Below are 19880 nucleotides of genomic sequence, written 5' to 3'. Positions count from 1 at the left end.
TTATGAGATGCCGACAACCGATGTGGACAATATATCAAATTACTAGAGTGACGATGTGCACGGTGACATGTATCATGTCTTGACTATACACATACATAGATTAGTCCTACACTTTGGAAGACGAATACTATTCTAGAAACTAAGACATTTGAGTTTTATATTTATCATTTGGTTAAAGACACATACTTGATGTAAACCTTAGGAGATTTGACTTCTTTATAGTTTCACTTTCAAGTTTTGACTTCGTTTTCCATCTGAGATCCTTATACTTAATATTATTTAAACATTTGATTATTTTATTGATTCTTGCTCATGATTATGTTATTATATGGTGTGGTGTGTGATTAACTTGAAACTTGATCTTGTGACTGTAGATCACTCCTTCGAGTATTTGGGTGGATTGAATACTGGTTAAGTGGATGTGACAGATTTGGCAGTTGAGTCGTAACTGAATGCAACAGTTTGCTACCATCTATGGGAACGACAAAGAGAAGTCAAGGCAGTGAGCAATAGTTTGGGGGTGGAGACTCGATTAAGGAGGAATTGTAGCAACTCAAAAGGACTGAAGATGACTAATTCGTCAATTCTAAGTTGGAATATTTTTTCAGCTACTACAAACTATAAAAGACTGTAGACAACACTTAAAGGTTATATCAAAATTAACTTAATGTAGTCATTCTTGTAAGCCAAACAATGTTGCAAAGAATAAAGTTCATGATTGTTTGCTGAGCATGTTTCTTAAACTCAAAATCCCCATAACCCAGCAAATTGGAAGAAAAGCAAATTTATTCGGTGCTACATGTTCAAGCTACAACTTAACTCTGATGAAATATCTAATACCCAAAGTTAAAAATATCAGGAAAAGAACTTCGATTAAGAAACAGAAAGGGCCAAACTCTTCATACATTTTATTGATCAAATTCTTGCACCTGTTACATCCAGTACTATAGCAAGACCTTATTCTTGTTAGTGTCTTGAAATGGTATGTGTTGATACGAAATCTTGCTTGTCCTTCCCTGTCACGAACCTGCAAAATACGTGCTCGACCTTGTGTGGTCGAGGTACGTCTCCGACGAGCAAGTCAATACCAATGATATGATTTCAACTACTCAATAGAGAATTCAAGTAATTGATCACACAAAGTATGAATACTTACTACATAAAGCTTGCCTGAGGTGCTTATATAGCTTTAGATATCAGAGTTAGACTCCTAATATAACTCTAAGAAGAGTTTTGTTAGGAAAGTAATTCTAGAAAGAGTCTTTTACCTGACTTATCCTTTCTAGGAAGTTGGCAGATGATAGAAGTTTATCCTAATCAGGTACTCTTGACACGATGGTTGGACCGTCCATTAACACTATGGTCGAGACAATTGTATTGAACCCGTTGGTCGGACTGGTCAAGGTAGAATGACTATTTTAGTCATTAACAATATGTTAGCATAATACAACTCTCTCTGTCATTCACATTTTAAGCAGAATGACATTCTATGTACTATCAACAATCATAAATCTTAGTTAACTTATAAACCAAATCTGAACTCTCCAGAGATATCCGGAAACAACCAACATACCAGACATGCACTAATGACCTGCAGAATCTGAAGAAAATGGTTTCTAAAATTTCAAACCATGTATAAATCCTGCTTAAAGGAGTGTAGGTAAACTAAGAGATCTACAGTAGTCAAGAAAAACCAAGGTGTAGAAGTATAACTTATAATTCATAATTTCCCTGGGATGGCAAGAAAAGTAGGTAATAGTATATTTCAATTGCCCCTTCTTTTTAGTGTTTTGAGTCTGTTCTTGGGTTTTATATGTAAGTCTGCAAGGAGCCATGGCCTTGGCAACAAAATTTTGGTTTATTAGATTGAGGATTGTTTTTTTCTCTGTGAGAGAGTGTTACGAGATGCCGATGGTGAGAGACCTCCATCTGACAGGGACTAACCTATCGTCTTCTTGCCTGCTTCAATTTTTTTCTCCTTATTTTCCCCCCTTCAATTTATTGTCCTGAAATTTCCGGAAAATCTGAGTAACTCATAAGAGTATTTAATATTGTTGGATCTGTGGTATGTGATCTTCTTTTGGACTGGTCAACATTATCCTCTCCTTTATTCAGATGTCCTTCAGCAGCTTTCCATGCAGTTAAACTCTTTAGTTTCTGCCCATGCTTGTTGAATTTCACCATAAACATGTCAAAATTTCATTCTTTTTTGGTGTTCACTAGAATCTAAAAGTAAACATCAACAGATAATAGACCAACAATAAAAGCCAAATAAGCAAAGAGACTTCTCATCAGAGCATCAGTGGGAGTAGCAGCATCGATAAACTAGGTCCAGGAAACCACTAAGCAACCTAGAATGAAGCACTATGACAAATGGAAGACTGAATACCAGATCCCCTAGCAACAATGAAGGTTAGTCCCTAGTCTGTGAGCTTCTGCCTTAGAATTCCCAGTCATAATATGCACGCATCAGAGTGAAGAAGTGGATGTATAGAAAATGTAGAACAGTAAATAAGGATTTCAAAGCACATTAACATCACAGTATGATCACCTCACCTCTGCACCCCCAACAACAATATGGGCCCTATGATCAATTCTCTTAGTGACTGTAACACCATTGACTGAACAGAGAAACGCATCTGGCTACAAGCAGCATTTTCAAGAACTGAATAATAATTCCAACAAAGGCAATGTAGTGAAGCCATGAGGGATAGACCTCAAGACAACTTCTTAGTAAATAAAAACAGAAGAATGGATGAATCAGCTCTAACTAGTCTTGAATTTCTCTATCAAACATTGCCAGGTCAACCTATATAAGAAATGCAAATTACAGAATGATGATTAGTAAGACTAGAAGCCTAAAATGTAAAACATGACTTTATAAGAAACTTCCAACTAAATTACCAAATTACAATTTCGATAGACAGTAATATGATTTTTGAATACAGTCTGGAAGTATCCTAGCAAGTTAAGGTGTAGCAATTCCAACACATCCATCACTTGGACCAGAATTTAGGAGAACTATGGTTGTCACTCTTTTTCCATACATCCATTGAAACATTCTGCCTTTGTTATCAATGAGGTAAACATTTTCCATCAGAATAGGTTCAGACATGTAGGACATAGAACCTGAAAAGCATTAATAACATCAGACGAGCTGAGCTAGTTATGACTATCAACTTCAGCTACAATTTGAAGATAAATATTCTGAAAGAATATGTGCAAATAAAGGTAATAAATACTGACTTACTCATAAACAGAAACACAAATAACTTTTTGGATTAAGAGATAAACTATAACTGATGGTAAATTGGCCATGTACAAGAGGAGGTCATAAATTCCGGTTGATACATCTGGCCTACCTGAAGACCTAAAAGGTTAGATCTGTGGCCACACTTAAGTGGAAAAATATCCTAACTAATTTCCAAAAGTTGCAGTTTGGGCTGCCATGACATCCAGCAGTGCTGAGCTCAAGAATCAGGGAAAAATAAAGAAAAGAGAAAAACTAAACAACAGCAACAACAGTAAAAACAAAACAAAAAAACAAGTCAATTGAGCTAAAAAAGACTGTTGATTGTTGTGCCTGCCAAGTGTCAATAATTCAGCCCCAAACTGCAACACCCTGCACTTTTAGGGAACTGGAGAGGATTAAGAATCATCCCATACACCATACCTGAAATCAAGATTTGGGCCTGGAAGCTAAAATCCTATAAACCCTAATTTTGAATTTCACAAACCCTAACCCTTATTCACAAGTTCGATTTTGGTTCTAATTGGATCATGGAAGAACTGGCTCCTACTGAGGACTACATTAGAATTGACTAATTGTATATTGGTGAATCTATGCCCGGTAAGAACTCAATCCCAGTGAATAAACTAAAAACTCAGTAAAGCATTTGCTTTCAACAAAGCTCTCAAGCAACCATGCCATTGATATCAAAACCATTGACAAGGAGACTTACTAGGCTTTGCAGTGATCTTAACATGATCTGATCATGGAAGACTTAAGGGTCATTTAATGCATTTTGAGAGTTCCATGAATCACTAGTGTAGAACTAAGAAAACTGAGATAATTCTGTTCTGCTCCATGTACCTGAACAATCTGAGTTTCAGCCCCCAAAATTTGAAATTTGTGTAACAGCTGGACTCTGCAAAACATGATTGCCTTATTAGTTTATGAACCATTAAGCACAAAAGACATTATTAACATACCGTAACATCAATAAATTCTAAAAAATTAAACCAAGGAAGGCTATATAGCATGTTTGGTTCACTACTAATGGAGAGCTAAATAGTACAACAATATAGGTCAAAATTTTCTTCAATTGTTTTCCCCCAAGCAAGATCCTTTCCACAAATTCCATCTCCTTCCAACTTGCTCCAACCATTTTTAGCTTGTAAACCGAATGATGATTTAAAATAATCACTACATTCCTTATTTCTTTTCCCTTCTTCACCTTGGAAGAAAGAAAAAAAATACAAAGAACTACATGATGTTCACTAAATCTCGATCCTATGAAGATAACTGGATCCTTGACTGAGATTCCCTTCTTTTTCAATTATATGACATTTTTTCACTGTCTCAACTCTTTCTGTTACTTATTTCCTAATTTACCTGGGTGAAAGAATGGATTCTGGGCCAGAAAAAGAAAATGATATGTGAAATTGTTTCACATCACCAGAGAGGAATTCATGGAGGGCCTCTAGAAGGGGAAAGAGATCACACAATGACACACTCTAAAAGAGTAAAACCAAACTTTCTGTTCAATTTGTCTTTCTAGTTTACATAATTTTATTTTAAAGACAAAAGTAAAATACTCCTAAAGCAAATTCTATAATTGAAATAGAATTTACATGGCATCCCAATAGAAGACTGTAGTATGAGAAGAAATAAAGGATTCGGCCATGTCTTGTTGATGATTGAGGGATCTGCACCGCACACCAGAACTATTGTTGTAATCACAATACTCCTTTAGAGCTGAAACGTACATGAAGTACTTTCTTTAAGGTATTTAGACACCCCGAATTGTGCAATACGGGTTCTAAAAGTGTCTTCACCCTAAGATCAGTCAGCTCAAACCTTTAAGGTTGCACCCCAGAAAGGTTTACTCAAGGTATAATCAGGTTATGTTCACTGCTTAACAGAATAACAGGGAGAGAGAGAGAGAGAAAGAGGAGGAGGAATTCTATGTGTCAAGAATGAGCACGAAATTGAGTTTATATAGAGCCCCAAAGGCTGTGGGTGAAAGGGTAAGGCTGTGAGGGTACCTTTCAGCTCAACTCTCTTCAGCAAGGTACCTCCAGCTGACCTCCCTACAGGAGAGTGCCACTCAAATGGCATCTCCACGTATTCACCCAGTAGTGGGCTTTCCAGAATAGGGCCCATGACAAACTGGGCCCTTCCGGATCAAGTCCCAAGTCCCAAGTCCCAAGTCATATAGATATATTAATATTAATATTAATATATATATCTATCTAATCATGGCAGGGTCACTATAGGGTTCAAGTAAATTAATAATACCTGGGCTCTTACTATATAAAAACCATATAATCAGATCCTCTCCACCCGATGTGGGACTAAATAAAACCATGGATAAAAGACACAATTAAAATAAATAAAATATTTATATAAAGTTTTAAACATATTTACAACATGTCTTTACAGCTTTAAAGTCACAATGCAGAAAATAAAGCAAAAAGTATAACAGGTCAATGGAGTGATCAAATCATACATAAAAATATAAAATAGAATAGTGTTGCTCCAAAATCCTCCATCTCTTGGGTGGGTGTAGGAGTTAATGATGTCTTACCAAACGAGAGTCCAAGTGACTGTTTTTATAGTTGGAAGATGTTATGGAGGCAACTGATGATAATCGTTGGATGGCCAGATATGATTCCCAATTATCCTCTCGAAGGAACCAGTACAAAAGCTCACTTTAAGCACGCTTGACAAGGCCCACTATTGGTTATGTTGATTTTTCTAACTAATTCACGTTTTTACTATAAAAATGTGTATTCCTAGATTTCATGAATCTAGGGATTCACACAACCAAACGGGCATAAATTTTCCATTTACGAATGATTCATGTAACCAAAGAGACAAAAATAAAAGATAGGTTGATTACTTAAAAATATTAGGGTAGATGAAGAAATAAGAATTTACTTTTGTGGGGGGGGGGGGGGAATTATAGGTGAAACTTTCAAGAGGAGACTTGAGTAAATGGAGAATCAGTACAAGGGAGATAGAGAATTTTTTTTAAACAGATTCAATGCTAAAATCCAGTCATTTTCTCCTTCGTTTTTGAGTAATTTTTTTTCTCCTTCTTGGATATGTGATTTTTTTTGGAAATCCAATTTAACAGCATACTAGTCCTTCTCCAATATAACTCATATTAATTTTAATTTATGAAATGTTTGTCATATGATCTACTCCTTACTGTGGAAGATCAAGAGACGAGACACTGTTAAGGACTTCATCAGGAAAGAGAATCAGGATCGATGATGTACTACTTGAAGGGTGCCCATCACCGATTGAAGACTATATAGGCTTGTTATGGGTCCCAAATCTATGCCTCAAGACTGTTTTACCAACCGGCCAACAACGAAGGTGAAGGTGAAGCAAGAGAGTCAATAAGCATGGGTGCAAGACAATCTGGGTATGTACAACCTTCCCAAGTGCACCAGTAGTAGTGGTGTTTCAAGGATGGATGTTTGTTTGTGATTGCAATTAATACATCAAGGTTCAGACAGTTCTAATGCCATTGATGGGAGACGTAAGAGAAGACGGTTTCATGGATTGAAGTGGTATTTTTTCTTTTTTCTTTCTTTCTTTCTTCTTCTTCTTTTTTTTTTTTATTTATTTATTTTTTATTAAGTTTAAATGTGAAACGAGTGGTAGAGATTTTGTTTCGACTACAAGTCTTGATATGGACCATAGGATACATTGCGCTATTCATTTATTGTGCAGCACGCAAGTAGAGCTCTTCATGGATGTGTCTATTTGACTAGTAAAGAGTATGATCTTGTCATTGTAGGGTTTCTGTTGGCATTGAGTGTCCATGCCAAGTGTGTAATAATCCCTGTATTTCTAACTTGAAACTTGTATTGTAAGTTCAAGTACCGAAGTTCTAGTCAGAAGGAGTTGTGGGCTATCCGGATTGAAGCCCATGATCTAGACCCTAAGCTCATGAATTTGGATAATGCTAGTAAAGAACTTGCTTAACTGGGAATCCAAAGAAGATCCAGTCGAAATCCGGATGGATTGGGCAGATAGATTTCCAGCATGAGACAAGTCAAATTGGAAGAAGTCTGTGAATAAGGTGAGAGCCCCCCACGTGTTGGTTTAAGTTAATTTGGTGTTAGGGATCAACCATGAGAGCAAAGCACCCGAGTACTGAAAAGTACTAGGGGGTACTTGCTTAAGGCGGTTGATTAGCTAACAAACCGCCCCCAAGCGTCTAGTCGGTTGGGCTGCGGGATTTAAACCCTATTTTACCCTTAGCACCCTATAAATAGTCATCCATAACCTAATTTCACATTATTATATTCGATGAGGCTACCGTGGACTAAGTAAAGGCTATGTATACGTGGTTGGTGGTGAAAAACCCTCGATTCATGAAGAAAGCTTGGATCTTGCTTTGACTTTTAGATCTTTTAGAGGTTAGTTAAACATTCTTTTATTTTATTTGAATATATTGTAGAGAGTAGTTTCTCCCTCTAGAATTCTATAGTGGTGAGTTGGAGTGATTAGATCATATTCAATCGATGATCTCGATTGGATCATGCCAAGAGATGGATTTTCATATCTGAATCAATGGCTGATCTTGTCGAAGAAGATGTGGATTCAAATAATTCTTCTTCTGTGATCTGATGTGGGTGACCTCTCTGGAGTTCTAAGAACGAAGTTCGGAGTTGAATCAATCCAAAATCATATTGATGATGTGTGATCAAAAGTCTGGATTTTAGACTTGGAAAACTGCCAGAAAAGCTGGCAGTTGCTTAAGGAGGTCGATTGGACCAATTGGCTTAAGCAACTGACCTACTTCCAAAGGCTATTTGGATGTTGTTTTTGCTCTGATTGGATCTCATACCTTAATGAAACTTCTTAATATTAATCTAGGTGATCTTTGAGGTCAATTGGAGTGGTTATTTGAAAGATTTAATACACTTTTTTGTGGTATTTCTGCTAAAATAGGTAAGTTTACAATTGCATGTATGGTTGAAATGTTATGATGAAATGCCTATCATTATGAACATATTTGTAGCCTCATAACCTACTGTAATAGTAGCTAAATTTGCTTATTTGATAATGACATGTTATAGATAATGTTAGATGTATTTAATTTATTACTTGATGTGGAATGATGTGTTTGGTGTGACTATGATTGAAGATTATCCTTGATGGGTATTCCTAGCTTGGAATATCAGGGATTATGGTATGAGATACTGTTCTTTGATGTCCCTAACATTATCGTGATTATTGGTTTACATACCTAGGAGGTCTAGATTGCATGGTTAGGTACCCTCACATATTAATACCCTTTCGGTAGGGGTATTGAAGTCGAATTACTCGTGATAACAGTGACGTGACTTTGTTTCATCCAACAATGATAGCCAGCCATAAGGAGATTCACTGATCCACTATTGATCATGCAATGATAGGGTTGCATATGTAAGGGTTGGGTTCATGGACGCCCAATAGGCGACTTGGGAGTCATGAGGACACATAAGAGCATCCGCCCTAACGATATGTGGATAACCATAGGGTTAGGGAATGGAGTCCAACAGAGGTAATCAGTCCGTGAGGATTTTCATTCCTAGGTGGAGAAGGATATTGAATTGAGTTGGTTGATGTCATATGGGAGGTACCTGGACCAGATGTAGTATGTTACTGACTTACCGTAGGACCTTGCATTGGATTAGAATCTCCGACATGCACTAGTACTCATGCCAATGTTTGTGGTGGGAGAGTCTTGACCTCAACCCCAACCAATGTTAATTAACAAGGACCGTACCCTCTTACCCAAGATCTTAATAGAGGTAGCCAGTTCGTGAGGGATCAAAGTGACGAGACCTACCTATAGGAGGGCAGGTGTTATATCTTAAAGCATGTTTGCCTTATTAGAGACTTGCATGGTTAGCTTCTAGATGCATCCATACTTTAGCTTATCACCTTTTCATTTTTACTCAAGATGTGCTTGTGATGTCGATGTGTATATGGGATTGTTGCCTTATTGAGTTTGTCAGAACTCATTTCTGTGGATTGTCTCTATTTTTCTTCAGATGACTATACAGAGAAGCGGGAGAAGTTCCTATGTATGGAAGAACTCCACTGAAGACACTGTGAAAATGTTAATGGAAATTGGTGCTGCACAACACGAAGCCTCATGCGGGTGCATGAAGTGCTCTTATGACACCTATTGATAGAAAGAGGATTCAAGTGGTTCATCATTTGGATAGGTCGATGAGAAAGGATTTTATGACGCCTTTTATTGAGAGACTAGAAAAAGGGTGCACCAGTCCTAAGAAAGACAAGATTAATAATTAATTCATTATATTTTCTAGAACATTCTTTTGGATACATTTCCTTCGATTCACCTTGGATTACATTTATTACTCTTCATTAGATTTTTGGACTCTATTTCTTTACATTAATTATTGAACTGTTCTTTGCTATCTTGATTTGGCGTCGTGTGTATTTATTATTATTGATGGCTAAACCATGGATCTTATGGCTGTGGATTGCACCCACAGATTGTTGGATAGGTCCAATACCGGCAAGTGGGGTGTGACAAAGTGGGGGTTGGGTGTGGACCCTGTAGCCCACATGATCAAGGGTGGAAATAATTTCAAATACATGAATTATTTATGGGGTTGCAAGATTATCCTAGATGGTTCAAAGGTACAAGTTTGATCTTGATCATGAGATTCATGGTTTGTTATGAGTTTATTTGTTTAAGTTCAATATTTTGTCCTTAAAAACAAGTAGATATGGATTTTGATAAGGGTCAGAGTTAGGTTGGGTTTGTATATTTCAAGTTTGAAATCGGATATCTTTTTGGTAAAACACACAAGTACTGTAACCTATATCAGATATCTTTTTAGTAAAGTATGGTAACAATATGGAATAACGAGTCGTCTTATTATTTCTTGGTTATGATCATGGTCAAGACCACCAAGAGGTTGGCTCAACTAGCAATAACCAACACCTCTTTTTTGAGAGATCAAGAGTTTGATTCTCTTTGGGTATATGTTATATTTCCTTCACCCGTCCCCCTTTCAGACCTTGATTGTGTCCTGCACATTAAATGTGCAGGACACGTTCAACGAGATCATCAGTCGTCGGATCAAGATCTCGACTATTGAAATCAATGGTTGAGATTGAGATCTCACTTGAAATCTCAACCGGATCCCAATCCAACGCTTCGCTGCATAGTTCTACGTATTAAGTTCGCAGGACTAAAGCAAAATACCCCCCCTCCTTTCACCCTCTTGTTTTAGGAGTCCGGATCCTCACCCCATCGGGGGAGCACAGACTGCTCCCCGACGGCTTCCCAACCACACAAACATGTGGGGCCCACAAATAAAAATTTAAAGTTTTTTTTTATTTTTTTCAAAAAATATTTTTCACCTGTGGGCCCCACGTATTTGGTTGGTTGGAAAGCTGTCGGGGAGCAGTCTGTGCTCCCCCGACGGGGTGAGGATCCGGATTCTTGTTTTAGCTATAAAAAGCTCTCTTTTAAAAAATAAATAAAATATCTAATTTAGTCCAGCCAGCCTGGTTTCATGCTTAGAGGGTCAAGGCTAGGTTAAGGCATTTAAGGTTAGGCTCAAGATTTCGAAAAATGTAAACCCAGCGTGACCATGTTGTAGACTGTTGAGATAGGGTTTCCAAGTAGGTGTGGGGGTGTGGATCGGTCTCCTAACTCACATGATCAAGAAGGGAAACTGGGAAAGAATTCCCAAAGAGAAGAATTTGGTTTTTTGGTGAAAGAAATTGAAGATCTCCAAAGTAAGGAATTGAAGAAGGCAAAATAAAGCATCCGATGAAGAATGTGGAACACAAGAGGACATCAAAATTGACCACGGTTTGAACTTGAAGAGGTAATTAATTGATTTTGGCCAAGTGCTAGCTACTCCAAAACGGCGGGAAAAACGTATGGGAAAAAGTATGGACAAAGCTAGGGTAAAAGTAAAACTATTAAAAGAAAAACCAATTGGTTTTATTTATTATGATCAACTCTTCGCTAGCTTCTGGGCGAGAATGAGAAATAATTCAAGGCTCAGAGCTCAATCAAGGTTCCAAATCCTTATGATTGGTTTCCCCTTTCAATAGGTTCAGGTGTTCTGGATTTAGATTTAGGACCACCCAAACCATGAATCGACAGGATAAAACCTACTTTTGTTTTGGTAGAAGAGGATAAAAAAAACACACTCATACAGTAAATTAAAAACACTGAAACCTGTTTCCTGGAAGGAATTACAGTAAGAACAAGGAGGAACTCGTGCCCCCTTGTCCTGTCAAGAAAGTTCCTCCACAAATTTCTTTTGAGCAGTTCTTGTGCTGTGCATAAGCATGACAAACACTGTTTGGGAACTGGGAAGGTAACCATTATTTGTCTGTGAACTCCAGGAAAATCTTGACATTCACCCATCAAAACAAAACAGTGTGTACGTCAATCTCATATGGCTTCATCCACAAGCAGAGTACGATCGATTAGAACATTGAGGCACCTCATCCCCATTGATCAATAATTGATCGAAGCTGCTTATTCATTCAAAAACAATAATAATTGAAGAAGTTTCAAGAAATGGAAGACGTTAGGGCGTACAGCTGATTGCTGTCCAAGAAGAGCCAAGGGGTCCCCTCCATAATCTAATAACTGAAAATCTGGAATTGTTGGGAAGAACTTTGTGTTAGGCCGGAGCAGCGTGGATCAAGACAAGAAGAGCATTGATCGATAATCGATCTTGTGAGTGGTCCTTATAGCTACCCTACCATTCTTCCTAGCTAGTTTGTTGCATGTAATTAAGGGAATGAAAGTTATAAGTACTTCATTGAATCATCTTCAACGACATGACTTTTTAGAATACAACTAGTTTTCATGTTCATCTCGCTCCATTGATTAGTATGTTTTCACATCTAGTAATTTCTTGTTCTTTCTCCTGCTAATCCCTATAACAGCCCTTATATTCTTATATATAGCTAAGTTGTCTGTTGGGCTGCCATCCTAGTGACCTATATGACCCTAAATAATAAATCAATGTTCAAGAAAAATGAAAAATTTTCATTTTTGATGAAAATTTCCCGTGTGACCAAAGATTGGGATTTTATACATAGCATCTACACTACACACACCATACTATGGTGTGTATAGATATTTGCTATGGTGTTGGAGAAAAGCTAAATCTGAATACGTTGATTGAGACTATCTTTGACATAAAATTTAAGGTAAATATCACTTATCATTCCTCTTAGCTGAACAAATAACACTTACACCCCCTCTTATTTGGATAATATCACTTACCTCTTTTCTTACCTAGCAAATATATCAAACACTTCCCCTCTGTTAACTTTCATTGTTAAATTTAATTTTTTATGTTAAATTTCTTTTTAAAACTCCAAAATACTTTTGACTGAAAATATTTTTTTAATTTAAACTCTAAATTACCTTAATCACCCTAGCAGCTAAAATACTAAATTATCCTCAATTAAAATAATTATTAAAAACCAAAATACCATACTTAAAACCTATATTTAATTATTAAAACCCCAACATACCCTTTTTTTTTATTTTTTTATCAAACAACTAAAAAAACACGAACTGCTTGATATAAAAATGCAATTTCAATACTGAATTATCAAAACGGTATGTTGGGCTTTCAATAATTAAAGATAATTTAAATTTTAACTATGGTGTTTTGATTTTTAATAATTATTTAATTGATGGTAATTATGTATTTTAACTGCTATAGCGATTACAATAACTTATGATTTAAACTAAAAAAAATATTTTTAACCAAGGTAGTTTGGGATTTTAGAAAAATATTTAATGATAAAAGTTAAATTTAACTAATAAAGTTAACAAAAGGGAGGTGTTTAATATATTTGCCAAAGTAAAAAGAGAGGTAAGTGATATTATCCAAGAGGAGTTATAAGTGTTATTTGTCTAGTTAACAGGAGAGGTAAGTGATATTTACCCTAAAGTTTATTTTAAGATTTTTTCATAAAATTATTTACTTGAAAAAAAAATAAGACATAAAATTTTACTTCTAGTTTTTTACTTTTTATTTTTTATTTTTAATAAAAATTTTACTTACTCCCAAAGAAGAAAATATATAAGGAAAATTTTCCTAGAAAAGTTTTTGCTTTAAAACAGCCGAAGCCTAACCAAGACTAGAAAGTAGAAACCCTAAATTTTGGGGATGAAGATTTTTCACCTTTTAGGAACCTTACATTGTAGGAGTTGCGGGTGGAACCACGTGCCTTTCCCTGCAATGCACGTAGAAGTTGATATTGAGGTAGTGGGACCCAATGGAAGGAATATTTGAAGGGCGCCCCACCGTATGTTAGACGAGACGTTATCCATAATTACCTTCCGATCTGTTCCCAGTGATAAGGGTACAATGATGAACGCTACACTGTATGATAGAATAGTAAATCCTACATATCTAAGTATCTAACGTCACATCATGAAGCTTGGGGCCCCACCTCATGTGCATGTCTTTCTTTTCTTTTCCTTTCAAGGCCTATGCCTAGTCTCGTCCTTCACATTTAGAGGCCATATATAGTTTCTAATTTCTTCACTTTTTGAACCTGCAACTACTTTTCTTACTCTTGCTCTCGCTCTCGCTCTCTTTCGCTCTCCGGCTTTGGTTGGTGCTCGCAGGGGAGACGAAGAAGAAGGTGATAGAAGCAAACAATGGCGAATATGCTTGGCAGAAACCTTCACCTATGCTTTTCAAAACGCAAACGCCCAAAAGTATCAACGCAATCGCCTCGCACGTCTTTTGCTGTGAGCGATGACGAGAATATCACACACACAACATCGATTCTGGTAAAGAATTTCAACTCTTTGTACGATCTAACCTCAACTTCGAAATCAATGAGCCTTTCGAGCGAAGATTTCTCATCATTAGACTGTGAAGACCTTGAAACTACTGTGCCTGATTTCGCTACCGTCTTCGCTTCTGAACGCTTCTTCTTTTCTTCCCCTGGTCGTTCCAATTCTATTGTTGATTCACTCGATTCGCTACAGGATCGTTATTCTCTATCTGAAGAAACTGAAAAACTATTAATGAACGGCAGCATTCCTATCTTAACTTACTCGCCGGATCCTTATACGGATTTCAGGCGATCAATGCAGGAGATGGTTGACGCACGCCAATTGCTTGACGTAAGGGCTGATTGGGATTACTTACAAGAGCTGCTTCTGTGCTATCTGAATCTTAACCCTAAACAAACCCATAAGTTCATCATCGGCGCCTTTTCTGATCTCCTCGTCAGTCTCATGGAATCGTCGTCATCGTCGACGGAATCAGATGAAAGCAGCAGCAGCAATCCCTTTGGCTCCGACGTTTCCTCCGGCAGCTGTATGATTTCATGGCGATTGCGTACCATGTCCATTTCATAAAGTATTACTTATTACTTTTTCTCTTTTCTAGGAATTTCAGTTGTGGTAACGTTTCTGTCTTTCTTGTTGGTACTTTTGGTTGTGTTTGTTTGTATATAGCATTTTATGTTGTCTTGTTACACTCACTCTCTCTCTCTCTCTCTCTCTCTCTCTCTCTCATTATCTTACTTGCATTTCCTTTTTGTTTTTCTTCTAAAAAAGTTCCTGACTGTATATGGAGCACAGAGAAGATCCCAGCAAACGAACACCCAGAGACTCCACGCTATCACAGATGACAGATATGGTAAAAATAGATTGAACCCATCTACTTGATTCTTTGTTAGGGTTAGGGTCTGAGGGAAGGGTAAAATTCATGCCCACCTTTGTCGACATTATCTCACTGGGTCTGCAATGGCAGACCTGCCCAATTGGACGATTTGGACTACTGGTCGTCTGTGCACTGAGCATGTTCGATATAAGTAAGAAATGAAAAGAAACAAAACACAAAGAGAAAGAGAGAGAGATGTTGTTTTTCGTGCTTTTAGTGAAGCAGTTGTCCGCAGGTTCAATTCTAGGTTACTGTGACGAAATCTTTTTCTCCCTCTGCCTTGAACAGATTTTTTTCCCCCTTCTCAATGAATGATATCTTTTAAAGTAAATGGCTTTCAGTTTCAGATCAGCTGTGTAAATTGTGCCATTGTTAACGAATTGGGTTGCTGTGACCACGTTGATGGCTGAACGAGACGTGGTTTCCATAACTGAACCCTAATTCTAGGTAATCTGGTCACGTTGGTCCTATTTATAATATGGGTAAGTTTTAATTATAGGGATTAATGGAGATTGTCACCCATAGGTCGCCTTGCAGTGTTGGAATGCGAACTACCATGCCTCTACCATAAGCTTCACCACCTTGATTTGCTTACAGTTACAAGGCAAGAAATCTCTCTCTCTCTCTCTCACTCACACACACACCCAGATGATGAAAAACTCTTAGACCGGTCAAATGGGTTAACATGTGAAAGTTCTGGGGTCTCTAGAACTGAAGTATCACATGGAGGATGGATGGATTCCATGGCCACTGCTTATGTCTTCTTGTGTGGCTGGTCTGGTAGCAACAGTGGTTCCAGCTAGCTAATTTGCATATACAGTCCTTGTCTGACACCTATCTTTTTGTTGACGTAAATGTCATTATCTTACATTGGTGTGGACTGTGAAATGTATGTAGGACAAACAGTCGACATAGACATGCAAGGGCAAGTGATTGGCCTGGTTTGGCAACCTAATCAGTGTCAGTCACCTTCTTGCACCTCTATGGGAGCCAACAAGAATGACAATTTTATGTAGAGTTAGAATAGTGAATTAGGTCTGTTTTGGTTTTACCAGAAGTTATTCTTCAGATCGCAATGGAGTCTGCGTTATATATACTTATCCAATCTCTAACCTAGAAATGACTCCATAAACCAGACTACCAGATCTCTTTGATTATTGAGAGATTAAGGTTAATTGGGTGCATGGGAAGTTATTTTTTGCTTCCTTCCTAGTTTTTGGAACACTAGGGGCCACGAGTTTTGGGACCAACTTTATAAATAGATTTATAAGTTTAGTCTCTACTCATTGTTTTATATTCAGAAATATTTAATTAACTAGAATATCTAAGAAAAATGAATGCAGAGGCCCCTCCAAAGCCATGGCCAAATTCCCCCCTTCACTTGGAGAAGAAATAAAAACCTCAACTCCCTTCATTAGGTTTGATTTGCCTGATTCTCCAAGTTTTGAATGGTAGTTACAATTAAAACAATTAGTTTTTGAACTAAGTGAGGAACTAAACTATAGAATAACCCTAGAAATACAAAAATGAATGAGACCTAACAGTTAAGAAACAGTTGTGCAGATACTCATGGATGATGTGACTTAAAAACCTTCCAGGATGTATACATGTATGAACCATAGTTTGAATTTTTTTTAAAATTTTTGCAAATTCGTTTTCGGTCGCCATGAAAACAAAAATTTAGCTCAGGATGAAAATGTGGATGCATCGGTCGAAATTTTGCCCGGTTTATAAAAGAGGTGAAATGTTTGAAATTTCGCTCAATTCAAGCAAAATTTCAACTTTGGTTCCATAGAGCTGTTTTTACATTCCAAGTGTGGATTGGCTTTGTTTGAGTCAGTCTTCATTTTCGATGCATACTTGCATGCATGGTTCTTACTAAAAAATACGTGCAATGTGTGGATCCAATAGTGTCTCAGTCAGATCTTAGAATTTTTCATCTTAGAAGACATGTTACGATTGGGAACACTATTTTAGATTAGATTTTAAGCAAAGATAATACTCTTAGTATTTTTATTGACATTAAATTACGATAAAAATTGAGAATCATGCCAGAATGTCCCGAAAAACCTATTAAAACTTAAGGTTGAAATTAAAAAAAAAAATAATAATAATAGATTCTAAAATTTTGGCAAAAGTTTTGACAACTTTTGCCAAAATTTAAAAATCTGAGATTGATTCAACCTTCTGGACCAATCATAGCTATCTTAAACAGAAACTCAAATCCCACAAAGAAAAAAAAAGTTCTCCACTGAAAAAGTCATTTGGGCCCTTCACAACCCCAAAGAAGTGACTTGAAAAGTACTAAAGATAACGTCAACCTCAATATACAATATCCTCTGCAACTAGTTTTCTCAAATCTCCATTATTTAAAAAAAAAATTTGTAGATTTTTTTTTTGTATTGGAATTGACTGATTCAATAAGATAAACTAAATTGAATGTGACACACAATGGTAAAAAATCGACCTTTAAACCGATAGTCAAAATTTGCTTATGAATAAGATAAACTAAATTGAATGTGACACACAATGGTAAAAATAGACCTATAAACGGATAGTCAAAATTTGCTTATGAATTTGAATTCGCAATTTGTATTCATTTATGGGTGTCCATATCTGAAAATTTTCTTATCAAAAAATATCTGTATCTGTCTACTAAGTAATCGGATTAAGATTTGGATAATTATTTATCAAATCGGATAATATCCTTATAAAAATTTATCTAGATAGAGTAAAATATTCAACATTTTTTTTCTCTAAAAAGGGATAATTGCTTTAGAGATTCTTTCCTCCATGACAAGGCGTTGCTTGCGAAGGTGGCCTGACGTTTGTGAAAAATGAATGACCATCAATTTCTCTTTGGATGAAAGACATTTGTCTATCAATCACATCCAAAGGTTGAAGTAAAATTTAAAAAATATAAGTTTTTTAAATTTTAATTTAATCTTAACCTTTAGATGTGAATGATGAACATGTGTTCTCCATCGAAAGGGAAATGGATGGTGCATTTCTTTGTCAAAAATAAACCTCGATTCCAAATGGGAGCATCTTATGAAGAAAAATTAATTTCCTGACTGTGAATTTGTTGATGCAAGATTGGGTCATTTCCTTTCATGGGGTTGGAGGGGAATCTTGATCGGGTTTGTACTGGTCAGTTGGTACGTGATGGGTCGACTGTAGACATATATATGGAGGGAGCTGTCACCTGTGGGTTCCAACATCCAACATTGGAGTCTTATAAGATCCCAAGGGTGAAACCGCAGAAGTGTGATTTAGTTTGATTTGGTGGCCAACATAATAAATCAGGAGGAGAAGACATAGAGGATTGAGATTTTTAATCAGATTTTCTAGCCTCATGAGTGGTGTTGTTGCAGCAATCTGCCAGATTAAACTCCCTCTTTGCCAACAGCAGAATAACCTTTGCTGGAACTGGAAGGCTAGCAAAAATGGATTGTTTACACTGTGAAGTGAGCATATCATATCACATGTTGTGCATGTAACCAACGACGATAACAGTCCCTCGTGCAGCAGCCCTGTACGTACGTTGCGTGGTTCTGTTGTGCAACAACAATTAAGGAAATTTGGAAGACAATCTAGAAGAGCAGCACCTTCACCTTCACCTTCACCTTCGATCCTAAGATTTAGACTAATTGCCTTTGGAAAGCTTGTGCGGTTGGTCTTCAATTCCAACTGGTGAGGGACTTATCCAGCGTAATATCCCTATCGACCTCACTGTTGCAGGTGTGGTGTTTCCCCTGAAATTGTGTATCATTTGCTTATGTTGTGCCCTTTCGCCAAAGGGGTGTGCTTTGCCTCTCCTGCATTTGTTCAATATATTGTTCGCATGGATGACCAAATGGCTGGGGCTGGGGTGCCTCGTTCAGTGATTGAGTAGCCAAATGGGGTACTGATCAGTCTAGTCTAGGGAAAAAGGATAAGGTATAGTGTCAAATGAATCCTAGTAACTTATTATTTTCCACTTTAATTTAGACTAACATATGCAAGTACCTCATCAGTAAGGATGTCAATTCCATATGATATCCAATATCAAATATACATGTATCTTATGCTAGTGTTGTTGTATCGAAAATCAAATATCATATGCAAGTCATACCATACCTTACTATATTTATTCAATATAAAATGATGACGGCATTTAGTATGATATTGGTATGGCATTATTTCATTTAATCATTTGTATCATTTTGTCCATACCATTACCAAATACTATAAATATCTTATAATTATATTGTATCATATTTATTTAGTATAGTTTTTTTTTTAGTCAAAAGAAAAACTTATAAATTTCATTAACTGAAGGCATCCATGATGTCAAAATATATACGGGAAACAATGAAGTTAGCTGGTTTCACCCACTAGACCATGGATATCTTGTGTTTCAAGCAACCAGAAGTTAAGAAATAGGAAGACTCAAAGGCCTATTAGTCCATCTAAAGTAAATTGAAGAGGAAAAAAGAAAAGAGAGTTCGAATATCTTCAATTATATCAGAGGTGGCCCCCGACCATAGAAACTAGAGCATGACTGAGTGCTGCAACTAAGGATGAACAACCAGAGAAGACTATCAGACTATATAACCAGAGAAGCATGACTGAGTGCTGCAACTAAAGATGAACAACCAGAGAAGACTATCAGACTATATAACCAGAGAAAACTATCAGACCATGCACTAATCAAGGTGAAGTGTTTTTTTTTCGGTAAAATGCCCTGATTGAAACAAAATCATTTTAGTATATGTCCTCTTATGCAACAATCTGGGAATTCACCTGATCTTCCATTCCATTATTCATTTTCACAAACTGTAATTGTCAAAAGGGGAAAAAATGGAGCAGCAAGCGTAAATTTCTAATCTACATAGTTTTTTTTTTTGGTAATTTTATAATAATATTCATGGTTTGTACTCTGTAAATGGAGGGGACCA

General features: G+C 36.7%; 1 protein-coding gene across 1 annotated transcript; it reads left to right on the top strand.

The window, feature by feature from the left end:
* Positions 1 to 13835: 13835 nt before the first annotated feature.
* Positions 13836 to 14727, top strand: LOC149028587 (transcription repressor OFP11-like). Its single transcript, XM_089148795.1, has one exon. It carries the CDS (start codon positions 13923 to 13925, stop codon positions 14631 to 14633), a length of 711 nt encoding a protein of 236 aa, XP_089004921.1. The 5' UTR covers positions 13836 to 13922; the 3' UTR covers positions 14634 to 14727.
* Positions 14728 to 19880: the final 5153 nt, after the last annotated feature.

Source organism: Hakea prostrata, chromosome 1 (genome assembly GCF_041222555.1).
Source record: "Hakea prostrata isolate BN-2017 chromosome 1, UWA_Hpros_2, whole genome shotgun sequence".
Taxonomy (NCBI): Eukaryota; Viridiplantae; Streptophyta; class Magnoliopsida; order Proteales; family Proteaceae; genus Hakea; species Hakea prostrata.
The sequence above is the reverse complement of the archived record's forward strand: the minus strand, read 5'-3'. Positions and strand labels throughout refer to the sequence as shown.